The following is a 20,968-nucleotide window of genomic DNA, read 5'->3' as shown; positions in this document are numbered from 1 at the left end:
AGAAACCTGTTGACATAGATTTAAAGCAAAACATGGGGAAATTAAGTATATATATATAATGGGGAAAGTATATATGGGAATATATATGATCTGTCAGTTTTAAGACTTTCAAGACATGAATGTTTTTTTTAAATTAACAATTACAGTTCTTTCACTTGAATAAAATAATATGAATAGACTTTAATATGAATATATAACTTATAGGTTATTTTCTTTGCATTTCAGTTAATGTTAATTATAATTTCTTAAGTCCTGATTGTATTGTAGTTGCTACATCAATTCAGGAATTGTATTTAAATTTAAAAGCCATTCTCAATTCAATCCATAAGTGTAACCCCGGCAGTGTTTTTCATAGTTGGGGTCTTTCCATTAAATGTGATTGTCTTTATACTGAGCTAATATTTTGTATCTAACAATTTTCCTGCCCCAATTCGAAACCTTCTTGCAATTTATGTTTTAATATTTAGCGTGTCATCGTGTGCCACAATGTCATAAATTTCTGGTTTTACTGTCTATGTGGGGACATTTGCTCCCCACGATGTAGGTAAAACCAACCCTCCTCTCACACACACACACACACACACACACACACACACAGAGAGAGAGAGAGAGAGAGAGAGAGAGAGAGAGAGAGAGAGAGAGAGAGAGAGAGAGAGAGAGAGAGAGAGAGAGAGGCTGCACCTCTAGGGGGACTCCCGACTTCAGTGGATAGTAGCAGCGCGTGAAGAAGCATGAAGACCAACGTGACTGTATCAGAAGCGTGCGTGAGAATGTAACCATCGCCCAGTCACTCCCCGTACACGCACACTCACGCTGTCGGACAAGCGACAGTTCCACTCCGTGATTTCGCTACTGAAGGACACTGCGCTGCTGATTAATGGGGGCTTTCGGTGAGTGCTGCTTGCCCTACGGACGTGCTTTCGCTTACTCTTGAAATGTGTGCTTGTTTTGCAGTGTGTTGTATGGCTTATTAGCAGCAGCAGCAGCAGCGTCGTTTGAGCCTCAGGCAACATGTTACAGTTGCTGTAGTCGTTGATGAAAGCGAACTAACAGTAGTGTAAGGACACAAATGCAGGTTATGTAGCTGCGTTTGTCTGTCAAGATCAAGCTCTTCACGATCAGGTATGTTGAGTTTCCATTCAGCAGCTGTAACGTTAACCCTACTGCAAACGGGCTCTAATGGAACAATGCACTAGAAACCAGACAACCAGAGTTTGTTTATGGTGATTACTTGTTTAACAACTGTGGCAGCATTTAAACGTGGTGTGTCTAAATCATGCCATTGCATATGTAAGTCATAATATTGTATAGTCTTTTTGAGTGTTGTGCCTGTAGACTCTCATGGTCTTGCTTTTAAGGCAAAGACTCTGGGAAAGTTGGATAATATGCTCTGACTTTTTATTTGTTTTTCTATGAGCATTTTTGTGTGTACAGTTTGAGGTGTTAAAGTAAAGGATCGTTCTCCTGTCATCGGGATAATTGTTTAGTTTTATTGCAGCAAAGTTAAAGGTTTGAGATTTTTGTCATCCCTTACGTTTTTTCCCGCATGTCTGTAGGCTACTGAATGAATGGTTGAATCTTCCTGCCAAGTTAAGTTAGTGCTTGCAATAAAATGTGAAGCCACAATGTCTCTAGAGTGGGATCCATGAAGGAAAAACCAGCCCAAGTTTCCCACAGACCACTATAATTTTATTTAGATAGCTGTGTTTGATTTTGATCAATAGCCTAATACACGTTTTGCCTTTCAAGCTCATACATTAAAGGGCAGATGAATTGTAACGTGTATTTTTGTATCAAATAAAGAATGTGGGGTTAGAATTTTTCAAGTCCAGGGAACTACACTGCGACCAAAATGGTCGCATATGCGACCTTTTGAAATGCCATTGCGACCCTAATTTTTAATGGGTCGCAAATGTATCACCGTTTGATTATTTTTGTACCTACCTAATGTTTTAGGCAATATGCTATGATTTACTATGAGCATTTATTAAAACAGAAATGTGTATTTTAAGAATACGTTTTATAACGCGCTCTGAGCATTCAACACATCAAGTTGGCTTCGCGGATTCGCGCTTGTTTAACTGAGAGAACGAGCAGAGAGAGTGAAAGCCCCAGTCGCGCGCGCGCTCTCTCTCCCTCCCTCGCTCATAATAATGAATTGAGTTGACTGAATATCTTTGAGAATACACGATGGTAAAAGGTCGGAAGACCGAAGTTTTTTTTTTTCTGAACTACCACTGGTTGTGAATTGTGCTAAAATAACGTTGCCTCATCTTCTCTGAAAAGCTTTCCACACATTCAGATGGCATAAACCACTCTTTCAATAAACAAAACAAAAAATCTATCTGGTGATGAAATGTTTTCTGTGTTGAGACAAATCTTGTGCGATGTCCTAAACTGCCTGGATAATCACACAACGTGTGCCGTGGTCCGTTAATGACACGTCCGATTCGCGAACTGACTCCTTTGAACCGATTCACTTTAATGAATGGTTAAAATAACAACTGATCTGTCCAACACTGAACTCAAGAGTCATTCTAGAATGATTCATTCTTTTCAAGTAGAGCTATTCAAGTCATCTGGTGAAATTGTTTTTATATCGCAATATATATCGCAGAAAAATCAAATATCGCAATGTCATTTTTTTTACCAATATCGTGCAGCCCTACTGTAAATTCTGTGGGCCTTCAATTGCAGGACTGTCCAAATTTGTAACTGAGTCAAAACAATTCAAACACGAATCATTGAAGCTTCACAATGACATATTATATTTATTTTACTTTTCCTTAAGAGTTCAGAAGTCTGCCCATCTGTGCCAACCATAGCATGGTGAAATCCAAAAGAAATTAATTTAGCACTTTATTGTGTAGGCTACTGTATTTTCTATTGCAATAAATCTATCCCAACCATTTTTAAAGAAAACAAGAAGGCATGTGTTTTAAAAGATGGAGAGTAAAATAAAAAGCACATCTGTATGCAATACAGTTTCACTATTGGTGATTATTATCCAGAGCGGCTTACTATATAAATAATTTGTGCGACCAAATCATGTTTTGCGCTAGTAACTGAAAAAGTTAGTAGCGCAAGTGCCACCAGTGGAAAATGTTAGTGTAGTTCCCTGAAGTATTTCAAGAATTTCAGCACATTTGGGCTGCTTTTACTAGACTAGATCATTTTAAATAATCCTGCAGTGTTACAAAAATTGCAGTATTTAAAAAATATATATATATATTTTAGTATTGGATCATGGTAAAACTTGATGTCATTGTGGTTAAAATCTGTATTTCAAAGCTAAATTGGAGTTGGTTAGTCTTATTTAATTTCCAGACAGTTGTTCAAAAAATCTTTTGAAGTCACTAATGCCCCTGACATGAGGTAAAGTGGTGACTCATCTGAGCAAATTTGGGGAAGCATGGACAATTTCATCTGAATTACAGAGCGTTGACTTATGATGGCTCACGGGCAGTAAGTCCTTTGTTGTCAGACAGCAAGCTTGAAACTGGCGGCTGGCCTGTGTGTGTGTGTATATTTTGGGAAAATCTCCGTCTTACAAAGCGCTGTTTTTGTGGTTAGCTTTAAAAGTCTCTGCAATTGGACAGTCGGATTAAGTCCTTTCAAACGTTTATATTTATGATGTTCCTTTTCCCTTATGCACTCATAGATTTACTGTGCGATTGATTGGACAGTTTTAGCATCTGTCAAATCTAACAATACAGTACTATTTCCTCTTTAATTTTCAGCTCTTTTTATTTGCTTTCACGTGAATTAACATTTCTGAGAAATAGCCGGTTAATTACAGCTTGAGATCAATACTCTTTACTAACCTATTGAGGCATAAACATGAATAAACACACATTAATGTCAACAACAAATTCAGCAGCAGCTATTATCGAAAGTTATTAGCGGTAATCAGACACTGATAATCTCAGAAAGGTTTGTCATTCGTTTTTTGACGCTCTGCTCATGCTGCATCTGCTCTATTTGTGTTGAATCAACAGACTCAGGTGGCCGAGAGATGCAGAGATCCTGGCTCTATACAAGGATTTTCTGTTGACCCTGTGCTTAAGTGGGTGTCCCGGAACTTGACAAACCCTGAGCTCAGAAAAATGCTGGTAATATCATCTCTCTACACTAGAGTAAATGCAGTGCCTTGCTAAAGGGAGCAGTGCCGCCACACAAAGGGGAAGCCACACAGGTAAGTCGACCTCGCTAAACTATTTGGCAATGTTCACTGTGTAAATAAGCCACCAGTTAAAAGTTTAAACAAAGTTGACTGAATTTGCTTCTCATGATCATAAAACCCTTTTTGAGGCTTATGCTTAAAATGCAAAATTTTGTTGACAAATATAAATTGTGGTTATGTAGGAATTTAGTAGGAAAAGCATGGAAATTCCTACAGTATTGTTTAAAAAGAATCCAAAGTGAAATGGGCAACAATTATAGGACTATTTTATTTAGACTTTGTTAAAGGGGACATAACTCTATACTCTTTTTAAAGAATTTTGAGAAAATATATAAGATTTCACATAGTTGATTTCGTAGTCTTGTGATAAGTTTAAATGTATACTGTTTTATTTGTATAATTATTTTTGACATGAATATAGCCTTTGATTCTGATATTACATGATAAATTAATTAAAAATAAAAGAATATTTATTTATTTAAGCAAGTATTCTGTTCTTCTTATGGACCTTTTTTTGTGCTGTCAGAATGTCTTGGGTCAATGGCTTTAAAGCTGCAAGAGTGGATAATCATAAGACGGCGTGGGGAGAGCGCAATGGCAGGAAATCGAGGCGTAAAAGGGGCTCATCCTTGTGCAACCCACGCTACATGAGCTGTCTACGGGACTCCGCATCCATAGAGCCCCCGTCACAACACTACTCCCGTGCAGCAGGGGGCGCCACCAGCAGCAACTTCAGCACACGCTGCGTTTGGCAGGAAGACCATTATGGCAGGAAGGGTGATGTGGGTCTGAGAGCCGTGGACCTGGCGTTTGAAGATGCTGAGACGAGGAAAAAGAAAGATGGTGAGGACCCAGATGACGGCGGGGAGGAGCGAAAGGGTCCCGACAGGTGTTTTTCAACTTGCTTGTTGCGTCTGGCTGAGGTTTTTCAGTCCAAGAAGTTCAAGTCAGCCAAACTCGAGCGACTGTATCAACGGTACTTCTTCAGGCTCAACCAGAGCTCTCTTACGTTGCTGATGGGGGTCCTGGTTGTGGTTTGTGGGGTTATGCTGGCGTTCCACTGCGTCCAAGGTCCACCAGATGTGGCGTTTGCCTCGGTGCTCTCCGTTGCCATGGGCCTTTTCTTAGCCTTGATGGTGGTGTGTAACAGAAATGGCTTCCACCAGGACTACATGTGGATCGTGAGCTACTTGGTCATGGGGGTGTTAGTGGTGGTGCAGGTGTTTGGTTTGTTGATGGTGGATCCACCCAGCGCGTCTGAAGGGATATGGTGGACGGTGTTCTTCATCTACATCATCTACACGCTGCTGCCGGTGCGAATGAGGGCGGCTGTGATCACCGGAGCTGTGCTGTCCACCATTCATATTATTATGGCTTGGAGACTCAACCTTGAGGATTACTTCCTTTCTAAACAGGTATTTGTGCACTTCTCAAACATTTCAAATGATTTAATGAATATTTCACACACAAATATTAAAATAATGTCATTATTTACTCCTCCCTCATGTCGTTCCAACCCTGTATGCTGTTATTATCTTCTGTCTTTATCTTCTTCTTTGAAGAACTGTTACCCAACTCTTGTCATACAACAGTTCATACTGACCATTTCTGTAAAAAACACCATAAATGTACAATAAAGGTGCTCCAGGCAGTATATTCCAAGTCTTCTGAAGCTATACGATAACAACTAAATAAAGAACAAAACATTTCAATTATTTGATTATTATGTGATTATGTACATAATATTCTGTATTATTTGATTAATTAAAAATTTATTTATTTTATTATTTATTTAATCTTGCCCTCCTTGTTGACTATGCCAAAGAAAACAATAGATTTGTATAAACAAATACAAATAATAAAGAAATTGTGACAGGTCTTCAAAGCCAAACAATGATTTAATTAGTTTATTATTATTATTTATTTATTTTATTTTTTACAATTTGAAGAATTAAACATTTTTGGCGTAGTCAGCATTTTTTTGTTAACAACACTAAAATGCATTTTTCTTTTCTATGTTGCTGCTAAATAATTGTATACTTTTCTATGCAAATGGGTGATGAGAGAGGTGAGAATTTTATGATCATATAATTATTATTTTTTGTCCTTTTTGAGCTTGACAGCCGCGATCACTGAATTGCCAAAAAGAACAGTGTAAAATAATTAATTAAGAAATTCTCAAAAATGTTCCACAGAAACAAATATCAGCATATGAGTTTGAAAAGACATGAGGGTGGTGAGTTAATAATGGCAGAATATTCATTTGATATGAATATTTTGAATTATTCCTTTAACCCACAGGGAAATTCCCAGCATGAGATCTTTTTTTTTGTTCTACATCTATTAGCACCATAACTTTTTTTAGAAAAGAGTTGACATTATTTACACCACATGTTTCAACTCCAGTAATGCCAGTGACTGATCAATTGAAGGCACATCTTTAAGGAGTCACAGAGTTCAGTGGATAATTGGTTATTGTTTGAAACTGTGATTGTTTCAGTACTTTTAAAGGAATTCCTGGCATGAGTTTCAGACTGCAATGTAGATGGATCCTAGTTACCAAAATTCTCTTCCCTTTCAAACTTTGCTTTGTCCTCAATTGCTCTTAATATGATGCATTTAGCATGCAATGTTTCTATGCAGTGGCTAAAATGCAATATCCCCCATGTTCGATGTGATCTAGTGCTGACAGTTAATGCTGGTTCAGTGAGCTTGGGCTTTTGTGTGTTTGCTCCTTAGACAGCTGTGCTGTGGGCTCTCCACTTGGCACTCAGCATGATAGAAATGGATTGGGATAATGGCTGCTGATTGACTCAGGCCATGCCCCAGAGCATGTACTTGTAGATTCTCGTCATAGACATTTGGGATAGGTTCCAACCCTGTGGGCAATCAATGCAGGACAAAAGTCCACTGGTTGTGTGGCTGCTTAGTGGCTTATGTAAATGCTCTCTTACAGGGATCAAGCGAGGTATGCCATCCGTCCATGTTTCTCCATGATCTTTTGTTTTAGAATGCATTGGTAAGTAAAGTCTTGGGTTGAGGATGGAAGGAGTTCAGTACTCTTGTAGTTTGCAAATTCAGAGTGACCGATCACGATCAGTTTGTTTATCCCATATAATATACTCTACCATTCAAAAGTTTGGGGTCAGTAAGATGTTTTTTAAATTAATACTTTATTTCAGCAAGGATGCATTAAATTGATCAAAAGTAATAGTAAAGACTAAAGACATTTATAATAATGTTACAAAAGTTTTCTATTGTTGAGTTCTTTTGAAGAACAGACTTAAAGGGTTAGTTCACCCCAAAATGAAAATTCTGTCTGTAATTACTCACCCTCATGTTGTTCCAACCCCGTAAGACTTTCGTTCATCTTCGGAACACAAATTAAGATATTTTTGATTAAATCTGAGAGCTGGATCACTCCTCTATAGGCTTCTTAAGGGATCGAAACTGGCCGGCCCAAAAGTTATTAAATACATCGTTAAAATAGTCCGAGTGACTACAGTGGCTCAATCTTAAGTTTATCAAGCGACGAGAATACTTTTTGTGTGCAAAAAACAAACAAAAATAACGACTTTTCAACGAAACTATTCATTTCCTTCTCTGTTGGCCTCGAGATTTCACGTAGTGAAACTACGCAAAGCTTCTAGGTTGTACGTCACACGCATCACACACATGACCAGCGTCGGCCAATAGTGAGCCTACGTGTGACGTGCAACACAGAAGCTTTGCACAATATCACTACGTGAAATCTCACGGCCCACAGAGAAGGAAATGAATAGTTGAATAAAATTGTTATTTTTGTTTGTTTTTTTGCGCACAAAAAGTATTCTTGTCGCTTGATAAACTTAAGATTGAGCCACTGTAGTCACTCGGACTATTTTAACGATGTCTTTAATAACTTTTGGGCCGGCCAGTTTCGATCCCTTAAGAAGCCTATGGAGGAGTGATCCAGCTCTCAAATTTAATCAAAAATATCTTCATTTGTGTTCCGAAGATGAACGAAGGTCTTACGGGGTTGGAACAACATGAGGGTGAGTAATTAATGACTTAATTTTCATTTTTGGGTGAACTATCCCTTTAAAGGGTGTTGTCCTGTTGAAAGTAATGCACACTAAAACATGACATGATAAAATCCTCTCTGAGAAGTTGTGTCGCTAATTCATCCTCTTTAAAGGACTAGCTCTAAAATATAAGCTAAAACAATTTGGTATGTCCAATCCTTGATGACTAGTATTTTAAAGGGGACAAGCTTTTCTTCTTCATCCTGTGGCCAAACGGGCTAATCTGAGAAATGCAGCTATACCCCAGAAAGCTCATCTACTGTTCATTCCCTTTATCTCTCTCCCTTCTTCCATTCTCTCTGTCCCCCACCATCCCTCTCACACCCCTGCACTCCTTCCGGCTGTGCTGCGTGTCCCTCCGAGATGACCAGCGGTGCAGTGCAGATAGAGCGGGTCAGTGGGCGATCACCAGTGGGACAATAGCTGTCTTTGTGAAGATACACACTGATGGGGTGGTGTGGGCTGGAATGTGGTGGCAGGAATGGCTGTCGATCGACAGTATGAAATAGCGTCGGACTGATGCGCATGGCTGAAAAAAGACAGCCACCCCAGGCCTTTCTTTCGATTGCTCTCGCACTCTCTCTCACTTGTAGTCATGAATTCCCTTTTCACAACAGTGCTCAGTTGTGGAAGCCGCAGTGGCTTTATGTGCGTGACATGCCGCTGTGTGGGTGAAAAGCTCCATACTGCTGCTCTCTTAAAGTTCTGGACTTGTGACAGGGAGGGAAGGTATTAGATTGATTTTGTTGTGCGTTCGGGGTAATTGACATGAAATACTTTTGGAAAGTAGAAATGTCCTGCGTCGTGTAGTCCATCCAAAACTATTTACAATGGTATTTTGTAATTTTTTTTTTTTTTTATGACCACATATTAAATGAGAGATTATATATAATATTTTGTACTTTAAAAACATTTATTTTGTACTGTAAAAAACTGTTAAAAAAAAAATACTGTAAAACTGCTACAGTAAAAACATTAGGGGTGTCACGATTCTCCAAATCCTCGATTCGATTAAGTTTTCGATTCTCAGGTCACGATTCGATTCGATTCTCAATTTAAAAATAATAATAATAATTAAAGCGCAGATTGCTATGCAATTTTCAGACTACACGTTTATGCATTATGCAATATAAATTTGTTCACAATGTACACTACACCATTGCCAAATTTAAAATATAACAAAAACAAGTAACATCATAAATGTAACAATATTTTTATTAAGGCTTCTATTGGGGTTTTAGAATGAAGCTTTGAATGTCTTTCTCCGTATTTATATATGGTACACGCACATAGCAGAGCTTGCAAACTGTGGCTTTTTTGTCGACAACGCGAACGTTGTCAACATACCGCACTGCAAATCCAAAATACCTCCACACCGGCGACTTCAGAGAAGCAGGAGGGTGTTCAAGTTCCGTTGATGGGTCTTCGATATCTGCAGTTGCCATGATGTGTCATAGAGGACTCGCAGTCGCAGCCTTTCAACAGGTGTTTTGTTTTCCGCACCGTGATGAGTCGTTCATCATGAATGAGTCATTCATCATAAACGATCTGTTCAAATTGCCTCTGTCACGCGACAAATGAACAAAAGACTCGGAAGGTAAAGTAATTAGGCTATTTGTTCCCTGTAGTGTAAATTATTTTTCACTGCATTCATTATGTACATCTTCTTAATGTTCGGGGAATTTGCATGTTAATAGTATAACATTTAAAGCCCCTGAAATGACTAGAAAAAAAGTTTAGTTAATTTTGATGAACGAGATTGAACAATAGAGTCTGTAAAACGATCCGAACTTTCCATCACGGACGCGACATGGGGCGTGGCAGTATCGACGATACCATTTTTTATTTCGATTTCGATACCATTGAATTAATTTCGATCGATTTCGATTTAATATCGAAATCGTGACACCCTTAAAAAACATGTTAATTGGTTAGCTTAACATATACAGTGAAAAACTGTAAATGGTTTAACATCACATTGTCATTTTATTGTAAAATACTGACAAATTTGTGGGGGTTTTTTTTTGCAAATAAAAACTATGAATTATCATATAATTTACGGTAAAAAAAAAACAGTAAAAGAAATTCCCAGATGTCCCTGAATTAAACATCACATATGATTACATTATTTATAAAATATTTAGTTTCTTCATATTTTTCTTATTAGTAATGTATGTTTTGTATTACATGTTGTGTTATTTAGTTAATTTTTATTGCGTTATTTTAGGGTGTGTTCACACTTAGGTTAGATTAAACCAAACTAACCAAACCGCTCACCAAACCACTGAAAAGATGGGTCTCGGTCCGCTTCCAGACGAACTCTGGTGTGGTTCGAATGAAATATGATCGCAACATGGACCAAAGAGATGTAAATGAACCAAAAACAGGAAGATGAGACCCTAAAAAGGATCGAATGCTCACGCATACCTGTTTTTTCTCATCATAGTCGTGATGCTGCCATCACAGTTCGGTATAGGCATCAGAACCGTGTCTCCCTGCAGCAGATCTTTTCTGTGTGTGACGGAGGACATCTGCCGCTGTTATGATGCCTTTACACATTTTAAAAGCTCTTCATGAGTTCTCAGCTGGTCAAAGAACCATCATATGTAGGCTACGCACATACAACGAGCGCATTTATTCCAGCATACAGCATTTTGAATGTTCCGTAGTTCCATCTCAAAATAGGCAATACGTCATAAAAGCAAAAATATATCCCTATGCCTTTAGGTTCAGTGATAAAAATGCCAATCTGAACACTAAGCGGACCAGGACTCAATGTTTTTTAGTCCAAACAAACCAAGCAAACCAAACTACAAGTGTGAACTAAGTGTCGTATGTGATACCCTGATGGTGTTTTGTGTTTGTGTATTACCCTGTGCACTGTCTATACGAGTACTGACTATGTTTTATGAACAGACCGCTTACGATTCATCATGTGGCTTTTTATTTTGCCTCCTGCATTATTGTGGTGGTTATCAGTACATTTTAAGGGAAAAAGGCCAATTTTGGTAAAGTATTAACATTATAACACTTAATAAAATACACGGTTATAAGTTGTAAAATATACAGGCATCCTGTAAAACTGGAAACATTATTGCCAGTTTTTACCATAAATTTAACAGGATTTTTTTTTACAGTGCACAAGGCCTTTTAAAATAAACTAGCATGGTGATAAAGTGATTCAAATCTTGTGTATTGCATAATCCTGGTCTTACAGTGAATGATTCAACATTGTTCCAAATGTTAAAATTTGTCTTTTTAAGTTTTATATTATTTTCCATACTCTTTCTCTATAACATCTTTTCCTTTGCGACATAGGCCACACAGGCTATTGGATAATGTTAATCATTAGCAAAATAGCTTTTGTTTTAGAAAACTCGCATTCAGTTTTGTCTCTGGTATGTCCAGTTTTCAAAATCCAATCAATTTCCAATAAGAAAAAAAAAGATTTTTTTTTTAAAATTTGATATTAATTTAAAAAGTGTCATGTTATGGCCCGTTCACACCAAAAACAATAACTATAAATATAACTAACTATATTCACACCAACGGACGATAATGTTTGTTTATTATAGGTGCACTGCAGTTTTGTGTCTGCCACTCTAAATGCTCTAGCTCAGGATCCAAAGCAGGATCCAATCTGATTGGCTGTCAATGTTTTTATCGTTCAAGGCTGGAAAATATCATTCTGAAAGTGATTCCAACTATATCGTTTCTCTGTGCAGTTGTCTTTTTAGTTGGGTGAACTCTGCTATTCTTTTATATTTAGAACGATTTTTAGAATTATATCTTTATCGTTATCATTATTGTTCTTGGTGTGAACGGGCTTTTATGGACAACCGCCCACTTACAGCTGTTTATGGATAAAAATGTAATGTAGAGCCTGTCGTTCAAATGGAAAAAATGTATGGTCAACTGACTGCTTATTGACAGGTATGTTTTTTGTTTGTCATATGGAGAAACTGTAGACTCTGTGTTTCCACTGGCACTGTGTGAGTCCAAACTATGAGAGCACCTGTTATGTGCCTTTTGTTCCAACATTGTCCCGTGGGGTTGAACTAGGCTCATGAAGAGACCAGCAAATTAAAGACATAACTGTAACACCTTTTTCAGACACCAAGCTGAACATGTTATTTTTAGCCTGAGACCTGGTTACACTGGTTTAGTAGCTAGAATTAACTGGTACATAGCCAGACACACACACACACACACATATATAAATATATAGACTTTATTGACTCCTTAAAACATTCAAATGAAATTCCAGGGAAATTCATAGTGATGAGAATAAACGTTGACTTTATACTCTCTGGAATTGTTCTAAAAGTTTCATGGAGGCAGAAATCACTTTAGTTGGCGTACCTGTTATAATGTGAACAGCAAAGAGTGACATTTTGGCTAGATGCCCGTGCATGTACTGTAGCTATCTCAGGGGGAAAAACCTGTCAGTTTTTGTTTAGAACCTGCCAAAATCTATTGAATAATTTTTGGAGGCATTTTCAAAAGGAGCTTTATTAGAAGCACTTGAAATAGTTTTTTTTGCCCCAATGACAATATAATTATTTAGCTAATAATACAGGTCACTTGCAGCACTTGTTTTGCAGTGAAAACATTTTTTTTTTCTGTCATTTACTCAACCTCGTGTCATTCCAAACCCATATAAATTTCTTTCTGCTGTGGAGCACAAAAGAAGATATTTTCATGTCTCAGTTTTTTTTTATTGTCTACACAATAAATGTCAATGAGGTCCAATGTTATTTGAAACCCATTGACTTTCATTGTATGGACAAAAAAACAGTTGCAGCATTCTTCAAAGTGTCTTTCCCTGAAGAAAGTAAGTCATACAGGTTTAGAACGATATGATTAAGTAATGATAGAACTTTCATTTCTGGGTTAACTATCACTTTAATGAACATTGAATCATTCAATTCTATATGATTCCAATCTCCAAATTTAATTTTAGAAAGCGCAAACAACATTGCTATAAAGTGCAAAGCTAACAAACATGTGTCTCAAAATTGTAGCGCCAACAGCTGTTTTGCCTGCTGAGCGATCAATCAAAACTTCTGGCTGACCTCGGGTCAACCTCAAGATTAGCGCTGGCTCTGCCCTGAGCGGTGGACCACCGTGCCTGACTAATCGGCACAGGAGGAGGTGTCATAAATTAGGATTTAATGATAAGTACAATGTTGAACATGATATGAGTGTGTTGATAAAGGTGATAATAATAGTATGTCTAATAATAACATTTCAAACATAGGTCACACCAAGGCCTGTAATAGCAGACTATATGGTTTCCTAATGACCGGGGCTTTCTCACTCAAAGCAAATACTGTGTTTTAGCACTGTGACTGCCAAATTGTATTAGGCTCATAAATGACTGCTCATGTATTAGGATTCCAATAATGGTGGTAAACGTTAATTATCATGCCAAACAGGCTTTGGTGCTTTTCCCTCCTTGTTTATTTCTCTAGTGTTTCACTCTGGGTTAGAAAAAAATAAATTAGGCAGCGAATAATATGGTCAGTCATAACATTTCACCAGAGTTTACCCACATAAAACTTGGATCAAAACTCTATATGTGTTATGCTCTGTCTACAGCTAAGGTCATTGAGTTTTCTTCTCACTGTAGGCCAGAGGCAAATATAAAGGATTAAAAAAAAACATAAAAGTAGTTCACTATGACATAAATTTCAGTCTTTTTCTCATCCAAAGCTATCATATGGATTGTAAAATAGTGCACAAGTCGTATGGGCTACTTCTATGGTGGTTTTCTGTAATTTTTTTGTTGAAATTTTATGGAAAGGAGCAGCCTAGTTGTCAGAATCTCTTCTTTTGTGTTCCACGAAAGAAAGTAAGTCATACAGGTTTCTAATGACAAAGTAAATGCTTTTATATTTTGGTGATGTAGGTTGATATTTTAATCAGGTTTATTTTCACACTCCTTTGACATATCTAAATCTAATCATCAGATTGTTCAAGTATTGATGCATTTTCTCATTCTTGTCTTTTTCGTCTGAGGAAACTATTGATTTCCACTGTTCTCTGTCTCTATGCATTACACCTTTGTACCTTTAGGTCTCTCTCTTTCAGTGTATGTTTCATCGCACAGGGACCAATTGATGTTTTGTGGGATTTCAGGCCATCTTTTTTTGGATTCAGGCCATTGTGGTGACCTGTGTGCTTTTGCTGTGCATTGGAGAATTGAGGACTCTGAAAGGTTTAAGTAGATTTCAGAGCAGTATGGCATTTCATTTGGCTCATTTGCTTGTAGGAAATTGCTTGATTCGCCTTGGCATTTGACTTAAATTCTGTGACATGGACTGCTGAGAGCTTAATGTCTACAGTATAATCCTTAGATTAGGACGCCTTCACTTTCATGCCATTTTTATTTTGGTTTACTTGTGTATTTGTGTGAAGAAATGCTCTGTTTGCGGTTCAACGTAAATTTGCCGAGCACTACCCAGTGCCACTTTACCCTTTCCAAGTTCATCATAATGATAAAAAATTCCTGACATGGTGCTTTGAAGTCTCTCAGGAACATAGCGGTTTCCTGTGAGAACTTCTTCTTAAACACAGTTTCTCTTTGTATTTATGTAAACAAAACATAATGTCCATGCCAGGCAGGAGAAGGAGGAGGTGTTTGTCACGTTGCTGTCACGTGTGTCACTGTGCTTGTCTGACCTTGTGACAGACAGGCTCAGTGTTGTCCTGGAGCACATTAGTACAGGGCTTAGAATAAAAAAGGAGGAACAACACATTTATTTTATGGACTTCAGTAACATTGGAGTAACGTCGACATTATGAAATATTATGAAGCTCTTGCTATACAGTGACAGAAACTACAGGCTTCTGAATGAATCCATGCTATACCTTGAATTGCCATTTCTACAGTCTTCAGTGTCTCTAGATAATCATAAGAAATTCTTTTCAAAAGAAATATCATTTATTTCTTAGTATTATCAATGTTCAAAACAGTTGTTTGACAGCTGCTTAATATTTTTTTGTGAAAACTGTGATGCATTATGTCAGCATTTTTCAACAGGAAAGTCCAAAAGAACAGCATTTATTTGATTTTTTACATTATAAATGCCTTAACTATCACTTTTGATCCATTTAATGCATACTTGCTAAATAAAAGTATTAACTTTTGGTGTAGACCAACAATTTATTTTTATGTTATGGCCAATATTACACTTGTATACTATTAGTCTAAAATAAAACACAAATTAAAATCAATCATTTTGACGGCTACAAATAACTTTAGGCATCACATTATAACATTAGAAGGTGCACTGATAATGTTCTGTTGCTTTTTGTGGTGTTTCACAGGCCCAGGTCACAATGAACTTTTATAGTATATGGTACAAGCTAATTCTTCAAAGATTCTTTGTGTTCCACCGAACAAAATAACATGAGGAGGGTGAGTAAATAATGACACAATTTTTTGGTTAAAACTTTCACTTTAACCATTAGAACAAACAGGTAAAAACTCCAGATTTCAGTCTCATGCTCTGAAGCTTTTTAGGTCAGTGCTAATTTGTTGGTTTGTTTGGATCCTCAATTTGTTTTCCCTTGGCTTTCTGTTTTTGATCATTCATTTGTATACAGCTGTCATATGCCCTGAGCCCAAAGGCATCAAGCCTGTTGTACTATTGCTGGATATGTCTAATTTGCAGCTGTTTGTTTTGATGAGATAATTATTGCACTATAAAAGGCGAATGCATCTTTTGCACTGCTGAGGGCTTTTTTCATAGTCTGTAGAATCAGATGACTGACTATGTGGCCTATTTGTAAATTTGCTTCTTTCTTCAGGCTGACATGGTAATTTATCAGGGGCCCGGGGCCTCAAACTGTTATGAATGATAAAGAAATAAACAATCCCATAGTAGAACATAGAGGAAAAGACTGGGCTTCATATTCCTGCCTACATTTGTTTTAAATGGGGAAAAAAGCTTTGACCTTAACCTCATTTCACTTGCACATCAAATGTTTTTTCCTCCTGTTTATGAGTGGACTTTAAATCCTCATGAACTACAATTTATGTGCCATAAATCATAGTTTAAAATGCTCTGTTGTAAAGCTGCGTTTCATATGCCTGCTTTTGAATGCAGTCAGTGATGTAGGGATGAGACCTTAGTCAGTAGTTATGACAAGTTCATTTGAGGTCAAAGATGTTTTTATGAGTTACTCCTTCCAGGAATTTGCTTGGTAAGGCAGTTCACAGACCACCTTAAAACTTAAAAGCTTTCTCGTTTATGCTGCAAACACTTCAGCTGCATCCGACATTCCCTTCAAATAAACATCATGATTAAATTGTCAATATAGTCCTCCATGGACCTTTAACTAAATCCTATCATAAGGTTCTGCGTGTATACTTGTGTATATAATATTACGTTTCTGGGCCAAGTTCCAGTGCGAGTAGGGCTTTGGCTTTATTATGTAACAGCCCAGCGAAACCAGAGCTTTCGCTCGACGGCGACTTCCCAGAAACCGACTGTTTTGCCTACTTATCTATTCGTTTAGATGTTCTGCCTCCTCTTTTTTTTATCCTCACTCGTTCTCCACCACTCCTCCTGCTCTAATTCCTTCTGATCTTGTTTGTTTGCTTTGTGCAATGGCTCCTGAGATCAGGATTGACAGAGTTTATCCTTATGGTATAGCAGCTGTGTCCAAGCAGCTCTTTTTACATACAATGAAAGTCAATGGTGACCAAAGCAGTCAGACAATAATTTCAGTGAATAATGGCTTAAAATTTAATCTGGTATGCACATTATTTAATAACACTGTTAAATGTATCTTTAGCAAATCTCAAAATGACTAACTATTTTTCTTGCTTTTATAATGTCGTTATGCCTTAATTCACTTGTAGTATTTAACATGACTTATTTTAGTTTTTTTCAAGAACCATCATGTTATTTTGGGAGTCGGAGTACCCTCATCACACGGTATGTTTTGTGCCATAGATTCAGTATCAGACTGTATCAGGATAAAGCATATGGAGAGGAAGATGATGATGGAAGAGGATGTCCTTAGGAAAAAGAGTAGGGGTTTAACCCCGGCATCCTGGCCAAATTTGCCCATTGTCCATCATGGCCTCCTAATCATCACCATACAGTATATACTGATTGGCTTCATTGGTCTCTCTCCTCTCCACCAATAAGCTGGTGTGTGGTGGGCGTTCTGGCGCAATATGGCTGCCTTTGCATCATCCAGGTGGATGCTGCACATTGGTGGTAGTTGAGGAGATTCCTCCTTCCATATGTGAAGTGCCTTGAGTACCCAGAAAAACAAAAAAGGGATATATAAATGTAACGAATTAAAGAATACATGAAAATATGCAACAACTATGAAACTTCTATGCAACATTTTAGTGTTACACCCATTTTACACTGGACGCGTAAGCAAAGTGGAAGCTGTGCATGTGCGTCTAGTGTGAAACAGGCCTTAGTGCTGACATGGCATAGTAGCAGGACAAGTGCTGGCAATCAGTGTTTGTATCTCTGGGAGAGCTAGTGGTAGTTAGTGTGTTGAGTGGTCCTAGCTTGAGGGGTTTCAGGACGCTGTAGCTCACAGCAACAAACGTCAAGACAACATGTTCTTCCCCGAGGATGGTCCGTGGTATTGTGCCAGGACTGAGATGCTGTATGGGTGGGGTTCCCGGAAAAAAATAAGTCAGGAAAACATTGAAATCTCCCAGTGATTGTTTTTCAAATTTCCTAATAAGGAAGATGGTCGATGAAGAGGGCCATTAGCGTCAAGCTTTGTTTTGAAAATCTCCCTTTGTCTCTGGGAGATATGCCACGTGATTTTAAAATATAAATTTATAAGTGTTCTTTCTTTATCTATTGCATGGCCTTGATCCATATCGGCTGAGCCCATTGTGTTTGTTGCCATTTTTCTCAAAGTTCACTGAATGGCTTCACTGCTCAGCTGAGACCAATTTTTGTTTGGCCCAAACTATGACTTAGCTTAGTGCCAAAAAAGTCGAAGTCCCTTTCCTTTCCTTTCCTTTCCTTTCCTTTCCTTTCCTTTCCTTTCCTTTCCTTTCCTTTCCTTTCCTTTCCTTTCCTTTCCTTTCCTTTCCTTTCCTTTCCTTTCCTTTCCTTTCCTTTCCTTTCCTTTCCTTTCCCTTCCCTTCCCTTCCCTTCAGTGTCTTTTTTCTTTGTGCCTTCTTTCCTTCAAATGGAAATGTTCAGTTATTGAAAACAATATGTAACATTTTAAACTAAAACAATTTAATAATAATAAAAAATCCCTCTCTGTCTTTCTTCATTACTTCCTTTGTTCCAAGAAAGTGACAAAGTGAACTGAGAATAAATCCACCCCAGCACAAGTCATGTTTGACAAAGTTAATCGTCTGGAAGTGACACCACTCCCTATATAACTTGATGTTTTCAACTCGTTTTCATCTTGCCAAGACAGCAACAACATCTGGATGGATTTCTGCTCTAGTCTTGAGTCATGTGACCCCACGGCACATTTAAATCTTAAACACCATCATTATATCATAGTCATGAAATATGTAATGACTTCATAGTCTGTGATATATTTCCGCATCTTTCAGGGGAGATGGCAAGAGCTTGTCTTGATCCCACGCAGTGTGCCAATAATTATTTTGTTAGTCTGTATTTCTTTCTGTTTCTCAGTCTTTACTTCATGTTAGCTACCTTTGTTGCACTATTAAATTCTGTTACAAGTAGGGCTGGACCCGAATATTCGAATATTCGTTCGGTGGGTTGGTATTCGATTTGAAAATGTAACATTCGAATATTCGTTGTTTTTTTTTGTTTTTTTTGCACACCTGGCATCCCCCTCGAAACAGTTCTCATTCGCGCTTGAATATGTTTTACACTATAAAATCTGGTGAAATATAATACTTAACATATAACTTTGCTACTTAATAAATATATTTGCTTCTTCTTGGACTGCTAAAAGTGTTCCTGCAACGGGAGTATTCTCTGGCTAGAGCGCAGAAAAGCGGAGTTTGTATCATGGACAGAAGTACATGCCTGAGCTTGTATTTTGGGTTAAGCTGCGTTGCTTTGACATTGTGGAAAATAGAATAATAGAAACAAAATGTATTATCCTTTTTACCCGTTATTATCAATCTAAATTAATCTACTGCGAAATATAAATTGAAATTTGTGATGTTGTTATTGAAATTGTTATTGGTATTGCTACCGTGTTCTTTATTTAGGCTATTACAGTTCGTTCATTTATTTTTCGTTTTTCTTTATTTAAATTTCGTTTTTCTATTTTTAAATTTCGTTTTTATTTATTTAAATTTCGTTTTTCTTTATTTAAATTTCGTTTTTATTTATTTAAATCTACCCTACTTTGTCAGTGAGAAAAATATTATAAGACTATACCTTATTAAAAATATTGCTTAAGTTAAAAGACCTGTGTGTGTGTGTTTTATATCACTAGTGCGTGCAGTGTCCGTTCTCGGAGCATATAAGCCCTGTTCGCGTGAGGCGCGCCGCTTATTTAAATCTACCCTACTTTGTCAGTAATTTGTTAGTGAGAAAAGCAATATTTTTAATAAGGTAGTCTAATATTTTTCTCACTAACAAATTACTGACAAAGTAGGGTAGATTTAAATAAAGAAGCGGCGCGCCTCACGCGAGCAGGGCTTATATGCTCCAGGTCTGTTAACTTAAGCAATATTTTTAATAAGGTAGTCTAATATTTAAGTTAACAGACCTGTGTGTGTGTTTTATATCACTAGTGCAGTGTCCGTTCTCGGAGCATATAAGCTCTGCTCGCGTGAGGCACGCGCGCTTCCCGCTTGCGCTGTTCTGTAGTTTAATAAAAGTTTATTAATTCTGAACGTGTCGCGTCTCGCCTGTCTATCTATATTGCACCAAATACGACACTGCACTCCTTGTGAAGTCGTTTGGATGAACGGTTCTCGAAATAATCAAAATGCAAACGGACAGACAGACAGACATATAGAGATTCCGAAGCTTCGAATATTCGATGTTCATTACTACCGAAGCTTTGAATATTCGATGTTCATTACTACCGAAGCTTCGAAGCTCAAACAATGGTATTCGGACCAGCCCTAGTTATAAGCAGAAGAAGCTTCAGTGCACCACCTTATAAGCCAATGTTTAGACTCTTTGGAAGGAAAAGTCCCTGTTAAAGAGGAAGGCTGTTAAAGAGTCCATGTTAAAGAGTTTCTCTGAATAAAATCCCATCATCCCAATAGTTCCCACACCAGCCCTGCTCCATACAATGTGTGTCAGCAACATTATGAGTGGTATGTTTTGGATGCAAAAATGTTGTGTACTGTATACAAATTCTTACTCCCAAGCTGAAAAGTCCTCGCATGAGAGGAAGAAATGGTTTCACATGTTCATATAATGAATACCAAAGATTAGGGAAGGCATAGTCTGGTTTTGCTCGTTGTGCCTCCACACTGGTACTAAAGGTTCAGTCTGTTTCAGTTCAGGTCAGCTTTAATATGATGATTAAATAAAACAGCAGTGTCTTTATTCTCTGACATTTCTAAACACACAGTCACCTAACACAGAGAGACTAACTGCACCCTGTCTGTGTGGCTCCTTGTCTTATACCCACACACACACGCTCAGTGAGTGATCTGACAGTTTCATTTAATCAGTTTTGCTTTGAGGTAAAAGCATGTGACATTTCTTCTGTCAGATCTGTCGGTTGAAATGTCAACCGCTTTTTTTAAATTTCACTGATATGATCC

General features: G+C 37.6%; 1 protein-coding gene across 2 annotated transcripts in view; it reads left to right on the top strand.

Annotated features, from left to right (window-relative positions):
- Positions 1–661: 661 nt before the first annotated feature.
- Positions 662–20,968, top strand: part of adcy6b (adenylate cyclase 6b) — a 43,212-nt gene continuing 22,905 nt past the window's right edge. The window contains exons 1-3 of one of the 2 annotated variants that reach the window (XM_056238639.1): positions 662–890; positions 3,999–4,195; positions 4,710–5,598. In XM_056238639.1, coding sequence (XP_056094614.1) covers positions 4,711–5,598 — 888 coding nt within the window. In that variant the 5' untranslated portion in view covers positions 662–890; positions 3,999–4,195; position 4,710. Of the gene's footprint in view, positions 891–1,100; positions 1,123–3,998; positions 4,196–4,709; positions 5,599–20,968 lie in introns of those variants that run through there. The other variant, XM_056238629.1, reaches the window with a different exon arrangement.

This window comes from Rhinichthys klamathensis, unplaced genomic scaffold, assembly GCF_029890125.1.
Source record: "Rhinichthys klamathensis goyatoka isolate OS25496 unplaced genomic scaffold, OSU_Roscu_1.1 h1tg000020l_1, whole genome shotgun sequence".
Lineage (NCBI taxonomy): Eukaryota > Metazoa > Chordata > Actinopteri > Cypriniformes > Leuciscidae > Rhinichthys > Rhinichthys klamathensis.
This window is presented reverse-complemented; position numbering and strand designations above follow the sequence as displayed.